Genomic DNA, 13,971 nt, shown 5'->3' with positions numbered 1-13,971 from the left:
TAAACTTGTATATCAAAGCATTTTATTTTGGTATGATTGCCAGAAAGTTAGTTTACTCAAAAAAAGCCAAATACACACGATCACCTAAAAAATATTCATGGACGCTTCACCTCAAAAGGTCTAGGGGAAAATAGCTTCTTTTTTTAAAAAAAAGCTAAATATGACTCATTATAATTAAATTTATCTGGCTCAGTTACAATTCAAAAGAACTTGGAAAGTCTAGGGATACACCTTGGGCCATTTCTTGTGAGCTTATAAGTTAAAGATTTTGTGTCAGTGACATAAAGTATTTTTTATTCATATTAAAGGTCACTGACTTATACAACAAATAAAAAATTAATCAGGCCCCACTTATAAGTGAAAGAACTTAGCCTTTTGTTTCCAGGTTTTTAAAGTCAAATGTCGGGAATGATTGCAGAAAATGATCAGAGACTCAAAACGCTCTATAAAATACTGCATGTACATCTTGGACTTCTTTGGGGCTCCCAGATTTGCCCACAGGGTGGTACAGATCATCAGAAAGTCCGAATTAAGTGCAGGCCTGGTAAACAAAGTGATTTTATCTGTGTTTTCAGAAAGGTCCCAGGTCACCTCTGTGCTGAAGGCAGTTTCTTAACCAGCTACTGTAAAAACGTTTTCAACACGGCACTACGGATTATTTTTGTTGCCACAGACAATACTGATATCATGGTTATTATAATATATATCTGTACTTTGCTGAGTAGCAACGGCCTACCAAGGGAATCCTCTCATCCAACTTATAACACCCTGGTTATATGATTATTACTACAAAATAACCAAAAACAACGGGATCACCTCATATAACGCTAATACTATATTTTTAGTAATTAAATACAATTCCAATGACTTGTGATCCAACTTTATAGGACTTAAAAGTACATTCACCTTTAAGCAAGGTCAAAGTAGATGACAAATGCATACCAAGACTTGTGATGTTGGGACAGCCGTCTTTGATTTCACAGTAAATTTTAATTGTTCCAGTTGGGCTCCTAACTGCTTTATCATCAGTTCCACTTCTTGAGCACAAGTAATTACATCCGACTGTGAAGACAACATAATTGGCATTCATATTTTTATAATTTTACTGCAAACATCATGGATGTTTTAAGCCCCACCTGCTCCCCACACGTCCTGAAAGCAAGCTCAGGGAGAGTAAGGATTCCGCTCTCCACGGCATCCCCAACACCAAGAACCGAACGGGCATGTGGATGGCGCTCCAGAAACATTTGTTGAATGGATGAATCTTCTGAAATACAAGGGCTATAATTTTTCTCAAATGTATACAGGTATTCTCTGATATTCAGTATAATTGCATTCCCGAGCAGTGGATCTCTGACACAGTTTTCCAGAACTGTTATTTTCCCATTCCTCCAAGATCAACTTAATGAGATATCCCTTTGAAAACCATTTTGATACCCAGATTTTTAAAAACTGCATTCAAGAATGCAGAAAATGGGGCTTCCCTGGTGGCGCAGTGGTTGAGAATCCGCCTGCCGATGCAGGAGACACGGGTTCGTGCCCCGGTCCGGGAAGATCCCACATGCCGCGGAGCAACTAAGCCCGTGAGCCATGGCCGCTAGGCCTGCGCGTCCGGAGCCTGTGCTCCGCAACAGGAGAGACCACAGCAGTGAGAGGCCCGCATACCGCAAAAAAAAAAAAAAAAAAAAAAAAAAAAAAAAAAAAAGAATGCAGAAAATGTTAAAAATCACAGTATTGAAAGAAAAACAATGTATTTCTCATATAACCATAGCAATCTGAAAATAAGGTGCTAAATGCTGAATCTGAAATAATTACTAACATTTATTATGTGCTAAGCACCATATTAAATACTTATTAAGTACCAAAAGAGGTAAGTACAAATAAGAAAACCAAGGTACAGAAAGGTAAGTAAATTGCCCAAGGATACACAGCTAATGAGGGGTAGAATCACGGTTCTACACCAGATGGTCTGAGCCCAGGGCTCTTATTCTAAGATGTGACCAGAAATGGCAGTGGTGCGGGGTTATTAGCACAGTGTTAAAGAGTAACAATTACGTGAAGAGGAGAAAACTGCATTTGAATTCTCAGATATCTGTAGCCTAACTATATGTTTTACTAGACTATTTTTAAATGACAAAAAATTATTACTTCATAAGAAATATCAAATATCATCCCTGTATTTCAACTAACGAATTTTTTTATTCACGATGTAATGTGCATTGTTTCAATTTTACCCATACTACTCTTTAAGCATCTCCCCTCCTCTTGCCTCATTCTATTATTTATTTATAATAAAATTTATAATAATAATTTACATATTGTTTATCCTATCTAATAAGTCGCTTCTCTACCCCTCAGAGTTTTTTCCCTTTGATTGCTAGTTTTCCTTTAGGAATCAAATATGAAAATGCAGTCCTTAAAGTCTTTAGATTTGTACACAAACAACAAGAAACAGAAATAATCTGCGTATGTTCTCCAAAGTAAAAGTTACATTCAATACATAACACTTCTTTAAAAACTATAAGTAAAGATACTCTAGACCTACTCCCCCAAGCTACGCTTGCAGGCTCCATTCACAGATTAGGCACACAGAACTTCTTGATTTTTCCTGATAGTGTCCCAGAACAATCACTCTGTTTACATTCTACCAAAAAGAACTTGCTTACAACCATGTAGAATTTTTAGTTGCAAAGTGAGTCCTCATAAATAAAGGGAAAGATATTCCCTGCTCAGGGATCAGAAAAATTAATATTGTTAATATGACCATACTACCCAAAGAAACCTACACATTCAATGCAACGCATATCAAAATTCCAGTGGCATTTTTCAAATAGATATAACAAACAATCCTAAAATTTGTAAAAAACCACAAAAGACCTCGAATAGTCAAAGCGTCTTGAGAAAGAAGAACAAAGCCGAAGGCATCATGCTTACTGATTGCAAATTATACTACAAAATCACAGTAATCGAAACAATACAGTTTTGGCATCAAAACAGACACACAGATCCATGAAACAGAATACAGAGCCCAGAAATAAACCCATATATATAGTCAATTAATTTACCACAAAGGAGCCAAGAATACACAATGGGGAAAGGATAGTCTCTTCAATAAATGGTGTTGGAAAAACTGGACAGCCCCATGCAAAGAATGAAACTGCACCACTATTTTATGCCACACACAAAAATCAATCCAAAGTGGATTAAGGACTTGAACGTAAGACCTGAAACCATAAAACTCCTAGAAGAAAGCATAGGCAGTAAGGTCTTGCCCTCAGTCTTGGTGACAGTTTTTTTTTTTTTTATTTGACACAGAAACAAAGACTACAAAAGCAAAAATCAACAAATAGAACTATATCAAACTAGAAAGCATCTGCACAGCAAAGGAAACCATCAACAAAATGAAAAGGCAACCAATGGAATGGGAGAAAATATTTGCAAATCATGTACCTAATAAGGAATTAATATGCAAAATATATAAAGAACTAACACAACTCATTAGCAAAAACAAACAAACAAACAACACAATTTAAAAACAGGCAAAGGATCTGAATGGACATTTTTCCGAAGAAGACATACAGAAGGCCAACAGGTACACAAAAAATTGCTCAACATCTCTAATCATCAGGAAAATGAAAATCAAAACCACACTGAGATATCACTTCACATCTGATAGAATGGCTACTGTCAAAATGACAAGAAATAACAGGCGCTGGCAAAGGTGTGGGGATAAAAAGGGAACACACGTGCACTGCTGGTGGGAATGTAACCTGGTGCAGCCGCTATGGAAAAAGTAGGGAGGTTCCTCAAAAACTTAAAAAAAGGAACCACCACATCACCCAATAATTCCATTTCTGGGAATTTATCTGAAGGAAACAAAAACACTAACTCAAGAAGATATATGTGTCCCCATGTTCATTGCAGCATTATTTACAAGTAGTCCTGCCATTTGCAGCATCAAAAGTGAAACTTGAGGAAATTTTACTAAGTGAAGTAAGTCAGACAAAGACAAATATCATATGATCTCACTTATATGTGAAATCTCTTTTTTAGTTTTTATTTATTCTTTTTTTAAAGATTTATTTTTATTTATTTATTTTTGGCTGCATCAGGTCTTAGTTGCGGCATGTGGGGTCTTCTCTGAGGCACGCGGGATCTTTTGTTGTGGCATGCAGGCTTCTCTCTTCTCTCTAACTGTGGCACGCGGGTTTTCTCTTCTCTAGCTGTGGCACGCAGGCTGGGTGGGTGGGCTCTGTAGTTATGGTGTGCGGGCTCCAGGGTGCGTGGGCTCTGTCATTTGTGGCACACAGGCTCTCTAGTTGAGGTGCGCAGGCTCAGTAGTTGTGGCACGGGGCTTCAGTTGCTCCATGGTATGTGGGATCTTAGTTCCCTGACCAGGGATCGAACCTGTGTCCCCTGCATTGCAAGGCGGATTCTTTACCACTGGACCACCAGGGAAGTCCCTGGAATCTTTTTTTTATATTGAAGTACAGTTTATTTACAATGTTGTGTTAGTTTCTGATGTATAGCGAAGTGATTCAGTCATTCATATAAAAGTTTTTCAGGTTCTTTTCCATTATAGGTTATTACAAGGTATTGAATATAATTCCCCGTGCTATACACAATAGGACCTTACTGCTATATGTGGAAACTTTAATAAAAAACACTGAGCTCATAGATACAGAGAACAGATTGGTAGTTGCCATAGGTAGGGGAGGGGGATGGGAGTGGGCAAAATGGGTGAAGGGGGTCAAAAGGTACAAACTTCCACTCATAAGATAAATAAGTCGTGGGGATGTAATGTACAGCATGGTGACTATCACTAGTTAACAACACTGTATTGTACATTTGAAAGCTGGTAAGACAGTAGATCTTAACAGTTCTCATCACAAGGAAAAAAAAACGTAATGATGTGTGGCGAAGAATTTAACTAGATTTATCATGGTCAGCATTTTGTAATATATACATATATGGAATCATTATGTTATACATCTGAAACTAATATAATCTTACATGTCAATTGTATCTCAATAAAAAAACTTAGTTTCACTTAGCACTATCCTTGATGATGCAGTAAAATGTAATAATTTGATTGAATTTTGACCTTTAAGTGCACCGCTTTTTTAAATATTTTATTTTATTTTATTTATTTTTGGCTGTGTTGGGTCTTTGTTGCTTTGCACGGACTTCCTCTAGTTGCAGCGAGCGGGAGCTACTCTTCGTTGTGGTGCATGGGCTTCCCATTGTGGTGGCTTCTCTTGTTGCGGAGCATGGGCTCTAGGCACGTGAGCTTCAGTAGTTGTGGCGCACGGGCTCAGTAGTTGTGGCGCACGGGCTTAGTTGCTCCGCAACATGTGGGATCTTCCCGGACCAGGGCTCGAACCCATGTCCCCTGCATTGGCAGGTGGATTCTTAACCACTGCGCCCCCAGGGAAGCCCAAGTGTGATCAAACAGAAAGTATATATAAAACACTTCTATTGTATATTAAAACACACAGTTCTCTTACATGACTGGATTGCAAGCTGAACTAGCCATTTTTCCCCTCCAGTAGAACAGCATTTTTACTTGAAAGAACAACTGGCAGACAAACTATGGTTTTTGAGCCTTAGCTATCAGAAGATATTTTCTTGAGAGTGAATGAAATGAGTCTGTCACTTCGGGAAAATGATAGTTTTTGTTACCAATGATAAAATTCACATTTTGAAAAACCTCTATCTGCCACCACGAACTTGACAGCATCCTAACACAAAGATATTTCTAATGAGATTGTTGGAGGAAAAAAATAAGAATAAAGTCGCTTCAACTTTCTTATCATAATGCAGTCCAAAAAATGCTTGGAGAAAGCATGTGAACCTAGCATTCTTCTTCCTCTCCCCCACTTTTTAACTTATAAGTTTTTCATACTTTCTTCCATGGACATTTTTCAACAAGTCTAAAACAAGCACAAATTCCATCTAACTGATATCTTACTTGCATTATCAGAAAAATCAAGAAGTCCTGTATAATCTATGCTACAAATGGGCCCTGCAGACATAGCTTGGGGGGAGGAAGTGTACAAAAGTCTCGACTTACATATTTCAAGAAATGTTGTGTGTCATGCAACATTTACTTGCACAATAATCATAAGTGGCTTTCTCTCTATGGTGACTGCCTTGCTCTTCAAAAGCTCACAGAGGATGGAATTCAATTCTCTCAGCTAAGACAGTCAACAAGACTGCAATCACCCCTTCCTTTTCTTTTCCAGAGTATTTGATTTGTTCACTGCAGCAGATAAAGTCCTGATCAAAAAATAATAACTCACTATCTTACCCAAGCTATAATTGGATTTTTCAAATGTCTACGTAAACTGAATGTAGCATTGGCAAGAGAAAAATTTTGCATCAAAATCAATACTTCAAAAAAGCATATTAATATCTGTTCAAATAATGTGACTTTAAAAAAGAGTATTCAGGGGGTTCCCTGGTGGCGCAGTGGTTGAGAGTCTGCCTGCTGATGCAGGGGACACAGGTTCGTGCCCCGGTCCAGGAGGATCCCACACGCCGCGGAGTGGCTGGGCCCGTGAGCCTTGGCCGCTGAGCCTGTGCTCCACAACGGGAGAGGCCACAACAGTGAGAGCCCCACGTACCGCACAAAAAAAAAAAAAAAAAAAAAGAGTACTCATAGATTTCATACCCAGGAAAAGGTTTCAGCTAAACATAAACTGACGTATTTTATAACCTAGTGATAATACTGATTAAACTGTATCCATTCTGTAACAATTAACCTTAACTGTAACTAAGGTAGATTGATGGGGGAGGTTGGATAGCTAAAAACTATCATACCCTTGTCAACCATAAAAAAGAATGAAATTTTGCCATCTGTAACAGCATGGATGGACTTAGAAGATATCATGCTTAGTGAAATAACTCAGACAGAGAAAGACAAATACCGTATGTTACCACTTATATGCAGAATCTACAAAATAAAACAAACTAGTGAATATTTTAAAAAGAAGCAGACTCACAGATATAGAGTACAAACTAGTGGTTACCGTTGGAAAGGGGGGGAAGGGCATGACAGGGGTAGGGGAGTAAGAGGTACAAACTACTATGTATAAAATCAACTACAAGGATATATTGTACAGCACAGGGAACGTAGACAATATTCTATAATAACTATAAATGAAGTATAATCTATAAAAACTTGAATGACTACGTCGTACACCTGAAACCAATACAAATTGTAAATCAAGTACATCTCAATAAAAATTAAAACAACAACAACAAAAAGAAACACTGATTAAAGCAGCAAAAAAGTCAGAAGGTTAAGAAGACTCATCCTGACCCTGACTGAAAGGAGTATGAGACAGTCATAAAGAGTGTTAAGATCAGAATGTGAACTTTCTAATAACGTGAGCAACAGAGGGCTTGGAAAGGAGATACTGTCTAGAAAAATAAGAGGTGTTCAGCTTGTGCCCCTACTGAGATGAAATCAGAGCTGTTCTGCTAATGCCCTGAGGATGATGATGGTAATAAACACTGTCATCATTGTCATGATCATCATCATCATCCGTTTACTGAGCTCCCACTGTCTGCAAGCACTGTTCTACCTTACTTACCTAGTGGAGACTATCAATAACCCCTTTTTACAAATGTGGGAACTAAGGCACAGAGAAGTCAAGCAACTTCGTCAAGGACACAGATTTCATAAGTGGCAAAGTTGGGATTAGAACCCATGCAGTCTGGCTGCAGGACCCACACTTACCACTTCTACACTCTATTAACCGTCCCTCTAGCTCTGAGAGTAAGAACTCCAGTGAGAATATAAGACGGTCAGTTAGTTGGCTGAATATGTTTCACGAGTGAAAGCTGTGAGAAAATACTATATAATGAACACAATGTCCTCTACAACATCCTTACAGTATGTGTGACAGTTTCCCAAAGTTCTTCCTTATAAATGACAAAAGTAAATGTGAGATTCTGCTCCTGTGGACCTGTATGCACTCAAGATAAACTGACTGTGAAGTCCTCTTAGTATCTTACTAGTTACACAAGGCTGCTAGCCACAAGTCAGTGTTAGGGGAACATGTACCCTAAAGAATGATTTGGTTTCAAATAGTTGATTTACAGTCCTCCCTTCTGAAGGCAGTTAGATAGTAGGTCAGCTGTGAGGACCACTCCTAGTTTGTTGCAATGAAGTCGTGTCTTCTAGATGTGATCTTTCTATTCTCTGTAGCAGAGGTAAGGAGAGAAGACAGATTGAGTGCAGCCAAGAGTGGTAGTGAGTCATTAAGATACGAGTGAAAATGAAGAGGGGGCAGAATACAGCTTGTTCTATCCCTCAAGACATTAGTATTCACTTGTACAAAAGACAGCTCCACTGATCCTGCGGTCTTATGGTTTTTGGAAAATAGAGGCTGTGTGAAGGTAAACAGTGACCAGGGAGATGGATGTGCTAATTAATTCAGTGGGAGAATCCTTTCACAATATGTATGTATATCAGATCATCACACTGTACACTTTAAATACCCTACAACTTTGTCAATTATACCTCAATACAGCTAGGGGAAGAAAACAGAAACAAAATAGTAACTGGTGGAAACATAGCTTGCTGCCATGACATGGTTAACAAACTGTGTTCCCTGGAATCTTACGGTGGCTTGGGGATGCTCCTTGGTGAAAAGGTCCTCCAACCCTTTCATCTAGATACTTGCTTTATATTTTTAGGATTTTGAGTAAGTTTCCATCTGAAAGGTCTCTGCTGCTTTAAAAAAAAGTTTTAAATCACTACTTCATATTTTCCAGCTCTCTGGGGATAGTGTTTGGCTTGTTCATTAGATCTAAAAACATCAGAAATAAAAATCTTTTCTACCAATTTTTACAATTAGAACAAATAATTACATAAAAGTTCTTTGAGTGCAAACAACCTGCCAAATTATATTTTAGACACTTGCTCTGAATGAAAGCAAACAATGCAGCATTGCTTATATATATATACACATACCTGCTTAACTACGGCAACCATGCAACAATCATATTACCAAGGAACAAAGAGAATCAACTACCCAAAATCCATTCCTGCCAACACATCTTCATTAGAATCAACATCCAACTTTCCCATTTCTATTTTAGTTCTTAATCCTACAGATGCAATATATACTGAGCAGTTATTAAGGTTGCCTTCTTTATCAACGACCTCATTTTGTATCTTTTGTTTTCACCCCATAATATATAAAGAGGCGGCAATAAACAACAAGGTCCTACTGTACAGCACAGGGAACTATATTCAGTATCCTATGATAAACCATAATAGAAAAGAATACAAAAAAAGAATGTGTGTGTGTGTGTGTGTATATATATATATGTGTATATATATATATATATATATATATATATATATATATCTCACCTTGCTGTACAGCAGAAATTAACACAATATTGTAAATCAACTCTACTTTAAAAAAAATCTTTGTCTAACCAGTGGGTTTTTAAAAAATTAAACTAAATATTTAATTCAAAGCAAAGAATATATATACAAAGAGGCTGCATTCTGTGGGAAAGACCAGCAATTAGGACATTAACTCACCAAAATGATCTGAAGGAAAATCTCATATTGTCGCACGTTATATAGTGCTTCTTTTAACATATAGGGCTGAAGTTCTCCACTCAAGAGTGGGTTCTTTGCTACTTTCTCAAGGATGGCTGTGTAGCGGTATGCCTGGTCCTGGACCACCTCAAGTTGGGAATCGATATGCTGAGTGGTGGCTGGAATTGCTTCCTGTAGAATAGCTGGCACTGGTTTGAGAGGTATAATAAGAGAGACACGAGGCAATCTAAAAAGATTCAGAAGAAAACGCCTAGAAAGTGGTCATATTTAAACATTAGGTTGAGTTAGTTTTTTTCCTCAACCAAATTAACAATCAGGAGGCATATTCAAAAAAAAAGACATTGCCAGAATAATAACCAAAAGTTAAAGCAGATCAGCTTTTGCTACTAAAATATAGAAGATGCTAAAGAATAGACAGGCGTTGGTGTTATGTGCTGTATTAACTATGTGCCTCTAGAAAAGCCACTGTATCTCTCCTTCTGTGTATCTTCTTTACTACTGGTAAAAAAAGAAAATAAAGTGTACCACTTAAGAAACTCACTGGGATACTGGGATACTGAAAAATAACAGAATTGTCTAGCAAGAGAGGAAACTTTATGAAGAATGGGAATTGACTTTTTAGAACAGTTTTTTAATTGCAAAAAAAATTACCTTATTGTACTAGATCAGTGATCTGGTAAAAAGACAATAACACCTTCTCAGTGGGCCTATGTGTGTACCAAATGCATAAGGAAGTTCCTTCTACTGGTAGGTCTTTGAGCAAATATTTCAATGAGTACTTTCACACTTAACAGATAATGAGGGCTTCCTAGGTGGCACAGTGGTTGAGAGTCCACCTGCTGATGCAGGGGACACGGGTTCGTGCCCCAGTCCGGGAGGATCCCACATGCCACGAAGCGGCTGGGCCCGTGAGCCATGGCTGCTGAGCCTGCGCGTCCGGAGCCTGTGCTCCGCAGCGGGAGAGGCCACAGCAGTGAGAGGCCTGCGTACCACAAAATAAATAAATAAATAATAAAAATAAATAAATAAATTAATTAATTAAAAAGGGTAATTTCCTGTGTGAAAATTACATCCCAAAAACCCTGTTAAAAAAATAAAAAATAAAATAAAATAAAAACAGATAATGAATACATTAAGTATATAACAGCATAGTAGAGGCTCCTGAATGTACAGACTTGCAAATATCTCCTCTTGGACCATTTCATTCCATTAACCACATCAACAGTGGTTTGCTTTTCAGGGTGATTTTTATTTTTTAAATCACTGAATTTTATTCCCTTTTGGTTATCTGACTTGGAGTAAAGAACACAAAGCCCCACTGAACTAGGAAGGCTGGCCTCCAGAAGGCCCTCTCAATCCTTTTACTGATTCATGCTCCCATACTAGATTCATGATACATAAAATTTAAGGTCTCGCTCCAATAAAATGAAAAATTACTATACACTATGAACAGTAGCTGCACCTAAGGTATGGTCAAAACTGCAAACCTTTAAGAATGCCAGTGCTGTACTGTGAATTATTTTCCTCTGTTCCCATTAAATTTTAAACTTACCTAACCTACCAACTTAACTTAATGATATACCTACAGTCATCAATGCTTTCTCCTCCCTTTCCACAGTCTCGGTTAAATAAACGAATTCCAGTAACAATCATGGTGAGTTCTTTCAGCTGGCGTTCTTTGTCCTTCTTAGAAAGAGTTAGAAATGTCCCAAGCTCAGCCTGAGGAAAAACACTCTGTAGGGCAGCTAAAACAGACCACAATAAAGACAACAAAATGGTAAGTAAAGATATCAGAACATAGAAAACAAGTTCCTTTCAGCAGAAAGTTAAGGCGCTTGTCTTTATAGAGTTACTTAGATGATTCTTTAAGTGTCTGATACCTGATTCCAGAATACATGGCAAAATTTAGCATTTATCAAGAAAGCTGAGCTACTGAAATTAATGCCATTGCCTCACGACTATTTTCATAATTAAGCATTCATCAGTAATTTTTTGGCAATGGGCATTAAAACAAGCTTTCTAATTAGGGCTCTGAGTAGAAAAAAAATGATGCTTTAAAATAATTATGGAAGAGAGCCGTGGGAAGATTAGAGATATTGCCTATTCCTTATCTTAAAGTACGAAAGTGGGCAAGTATTTCCTGAGGATAAAACAGTGCTGGGCTTCCCTGGTGGCACAGTGGTTGAGAGCCCGCCTGCCGATGCAGGGGACGCGGGTTCGTGCCCCGGTCCGGGAAGATCCCACATGCCGCGGAGCGGCTGGGCCCGTGAGCCATGGCCGCTGAGCCTGCGCGTCCGGAGCCTGTGCTCCGCAACGGGAGGGCCCACGGCAGTGAGAGACCCGCCTACCGAAAAAAAAAAAAAAAAAACAGTGCCATTTCCCATCATCCATCCTAGGGGACAGACTCAACTCCTGTCATCAGTAGGAAATCTCCTCCCCCATTAGTCCCCGTTCCCCAGTCAGCCTGGTTAATCATACTGCCAGTGTTTCTGTAGTGAGGAGTAATAGGCCCCTAGGTGCATACAGCTCTAAGAAGATTAACAATATTCACTTCCCAAAAGTGCTACTTGAGTTTTAGTGTTGATACACTGTGTAAGAAATATCTGGGTTAAGTTTTAACCTCTTATTTGTGCTAATTTTTTTTCAGATAAAAGAAGATAACTTCAATCTTCAATACTTATAATTCAACATATTTTATAAGATACTATGTTCATGTATGTCATGGATGGAATGAAAATGGTGTATATTTTTTACCTGTTGCCTCTCTGACAGTCTTGATGTCTGTTGGGGACCCCAGCCCAGAGCGCAGTAACACGTAGCTGACAATCTTGCGGTAGAGGCTTTCCAGCTCTTCTCGAACACATGCTCGACTATCTGTAATCTCTCTGCTAACAGAGCTTAATCTAGACTCTACGACCCGGTGATGTTCTTCGAGAAATTCCTCTAAAATTGGCAAAGGACAATGTTCCATATATTGATACTTAGAATTCTCCTCACATAAGAAAATAGGAGCAGGGACTTCCCTGGTGGCGCAGTGGTTAAGAATCCGCCTGCTAATGCAGGGGACACAGGTTCGAGCCCTGGTCCAGCAAGATCCCACATACCGTGGAGCAACTAAGCCCGTGCACCACAACTACTGAGCCCACATGCCACAGCTACTGAAGCCCATGCTCCACAACAAGAGAAGCCACGGCAATGAGAAGCCCCCGCTCACCGCAACTAGAGAAAGCCTGCATGCAGCAACGAAGACCCAACACAGCCAAAACAATAATAGTAATAAAAATAAATAAATAAATAAATAAATTTTTAAAAGAAAATAGGACCAGAGGAAAAAATGGCTTGGTATGGCAATTCTACTGCATGAAAACAAGTATTTTTGTAAGATGTAGTAAGCAAAAATAAACAGTGGCCAGAAAGTAACCTCAAGACAAAAATCTAGTGGGAAAAATTTACTACCGGTGATTTAAATGGCATGCTTTATCAAAACACGTAAGCCTTTAAACAGACAATCCAAACGTTAACAGCAGATAGGGCTAAAACCTCCTACTTAAGCAGAAAGTATACAAGACAATTTATAATATATATTATAAACACATACAGTATAAATATTGTACTATCTATATTCTCTAGGTAAGTAGGTATAGTATACTGTATGTAAACACATCTAATATAAATATCCATATAGGTAGTATAAATATTCCTCTTCAATTATGTGTATTTCTATTTTAGTTCTAAATAAATTTCCTTTGACTATCATTACTATAATATGATGTTGCATCAAGAATGGTATTCCTCTCCCTTCTTCCCGTAATACAGTAAGGTTTAGGCTTAATCGTGGAAGGAGCCACAGTTCACCAGCACTATAATTCTTGCAACTAAGTCAATAAGACACCCTATAACAAGGGCAATAATTAACATATCAACCATACCCAGTTCATAGCTATAATCTTACCACAAAAACAACTCAAATTTTAAAATTAAGAAAAATCTAAATTACATCATCAATTCCATTATTTATTGTTCTAAAATATTATTATTGATCAAAAAAGCAAGATATATGATTTTACACATGTAGCATAACTGAAAGGTTAATACAGAGAGGGAAAAAAAGACAACAAAAATCACCAAATGGTTAATAATGATTGAATTAAAGTGGGGCAGAGGCAGTGTCGTCTTATAGAGAAATTTCATTTCCTTTTTTCTGTTTCCAGTTTATTTTTGATGTATGTAAGAAACTATTTACATAAGGAAATATGTTCTAAGCTTAAATTTCCCATCAGTCACTTCATTTTTGGGTAAGTTACATAATTTAGGTAAGCATTATGCGATAATAATATAAACCAGGAAAAATAAAATCAGCAAATTAAAAAATGTTAACTTCAGTG

General features: G+C 37.9%; 1 protein-coding gene across 8 annotated transcripts in view; it reads right to left on the bottom strand.

The window, feature by feature from the left end:
* Positions 1-13,971, bottom strand: part of CFAP206 (cilia and flagella associated protein 206) — a 66,986-nt gene that overhangs the window by 12,270 nt on the left and 40,745 nt on the right. For all 8 annotated transcript variants that reach the window (XM_067011432.1, XM_067011434.1, XM_067011431.1 and 5 more), the window contains 4 exons: positions 12,341-12,529; positions 11,173-11,331; positions 9,566-9,774; positions 943-1,062 (listed from right to left, as the gene is read on the bottom strand). In XM_067011432.1, coding sequence (XP_066867533.1) covers positions 943-1,062; positions 9,566-9,774; positions 11,173-11,331; positions 12,341-12,529 — 677 coding nt within the window. The remainder of the gene's footprint in view (positions 1-942; positions 1,063-9,565; positions 9,775-11,172; positions 11,332-12,340; positions 12,530-13,971) is intronic.

Source organism: Kogia breviceps, chromosome 13 (assembly GCF_026419965.1).
Source record: "Kogia breviceps isolate mKogBre1 chromosome 13, mKogBre1 haplotype 1, whole genome shotgun sequence".
Taxonomy (NCBI): domain Eukaryota; kingdom Metazoa; phylum Chordata; class Mammalia; order Artiodactyla; family Physeteridae; genus Kogia; species Kogia breviceps.
Note: the sequence above shows the minus strand (reverse complement) of the source record. Positions and strands in the feature narration are given on the sequence as shown.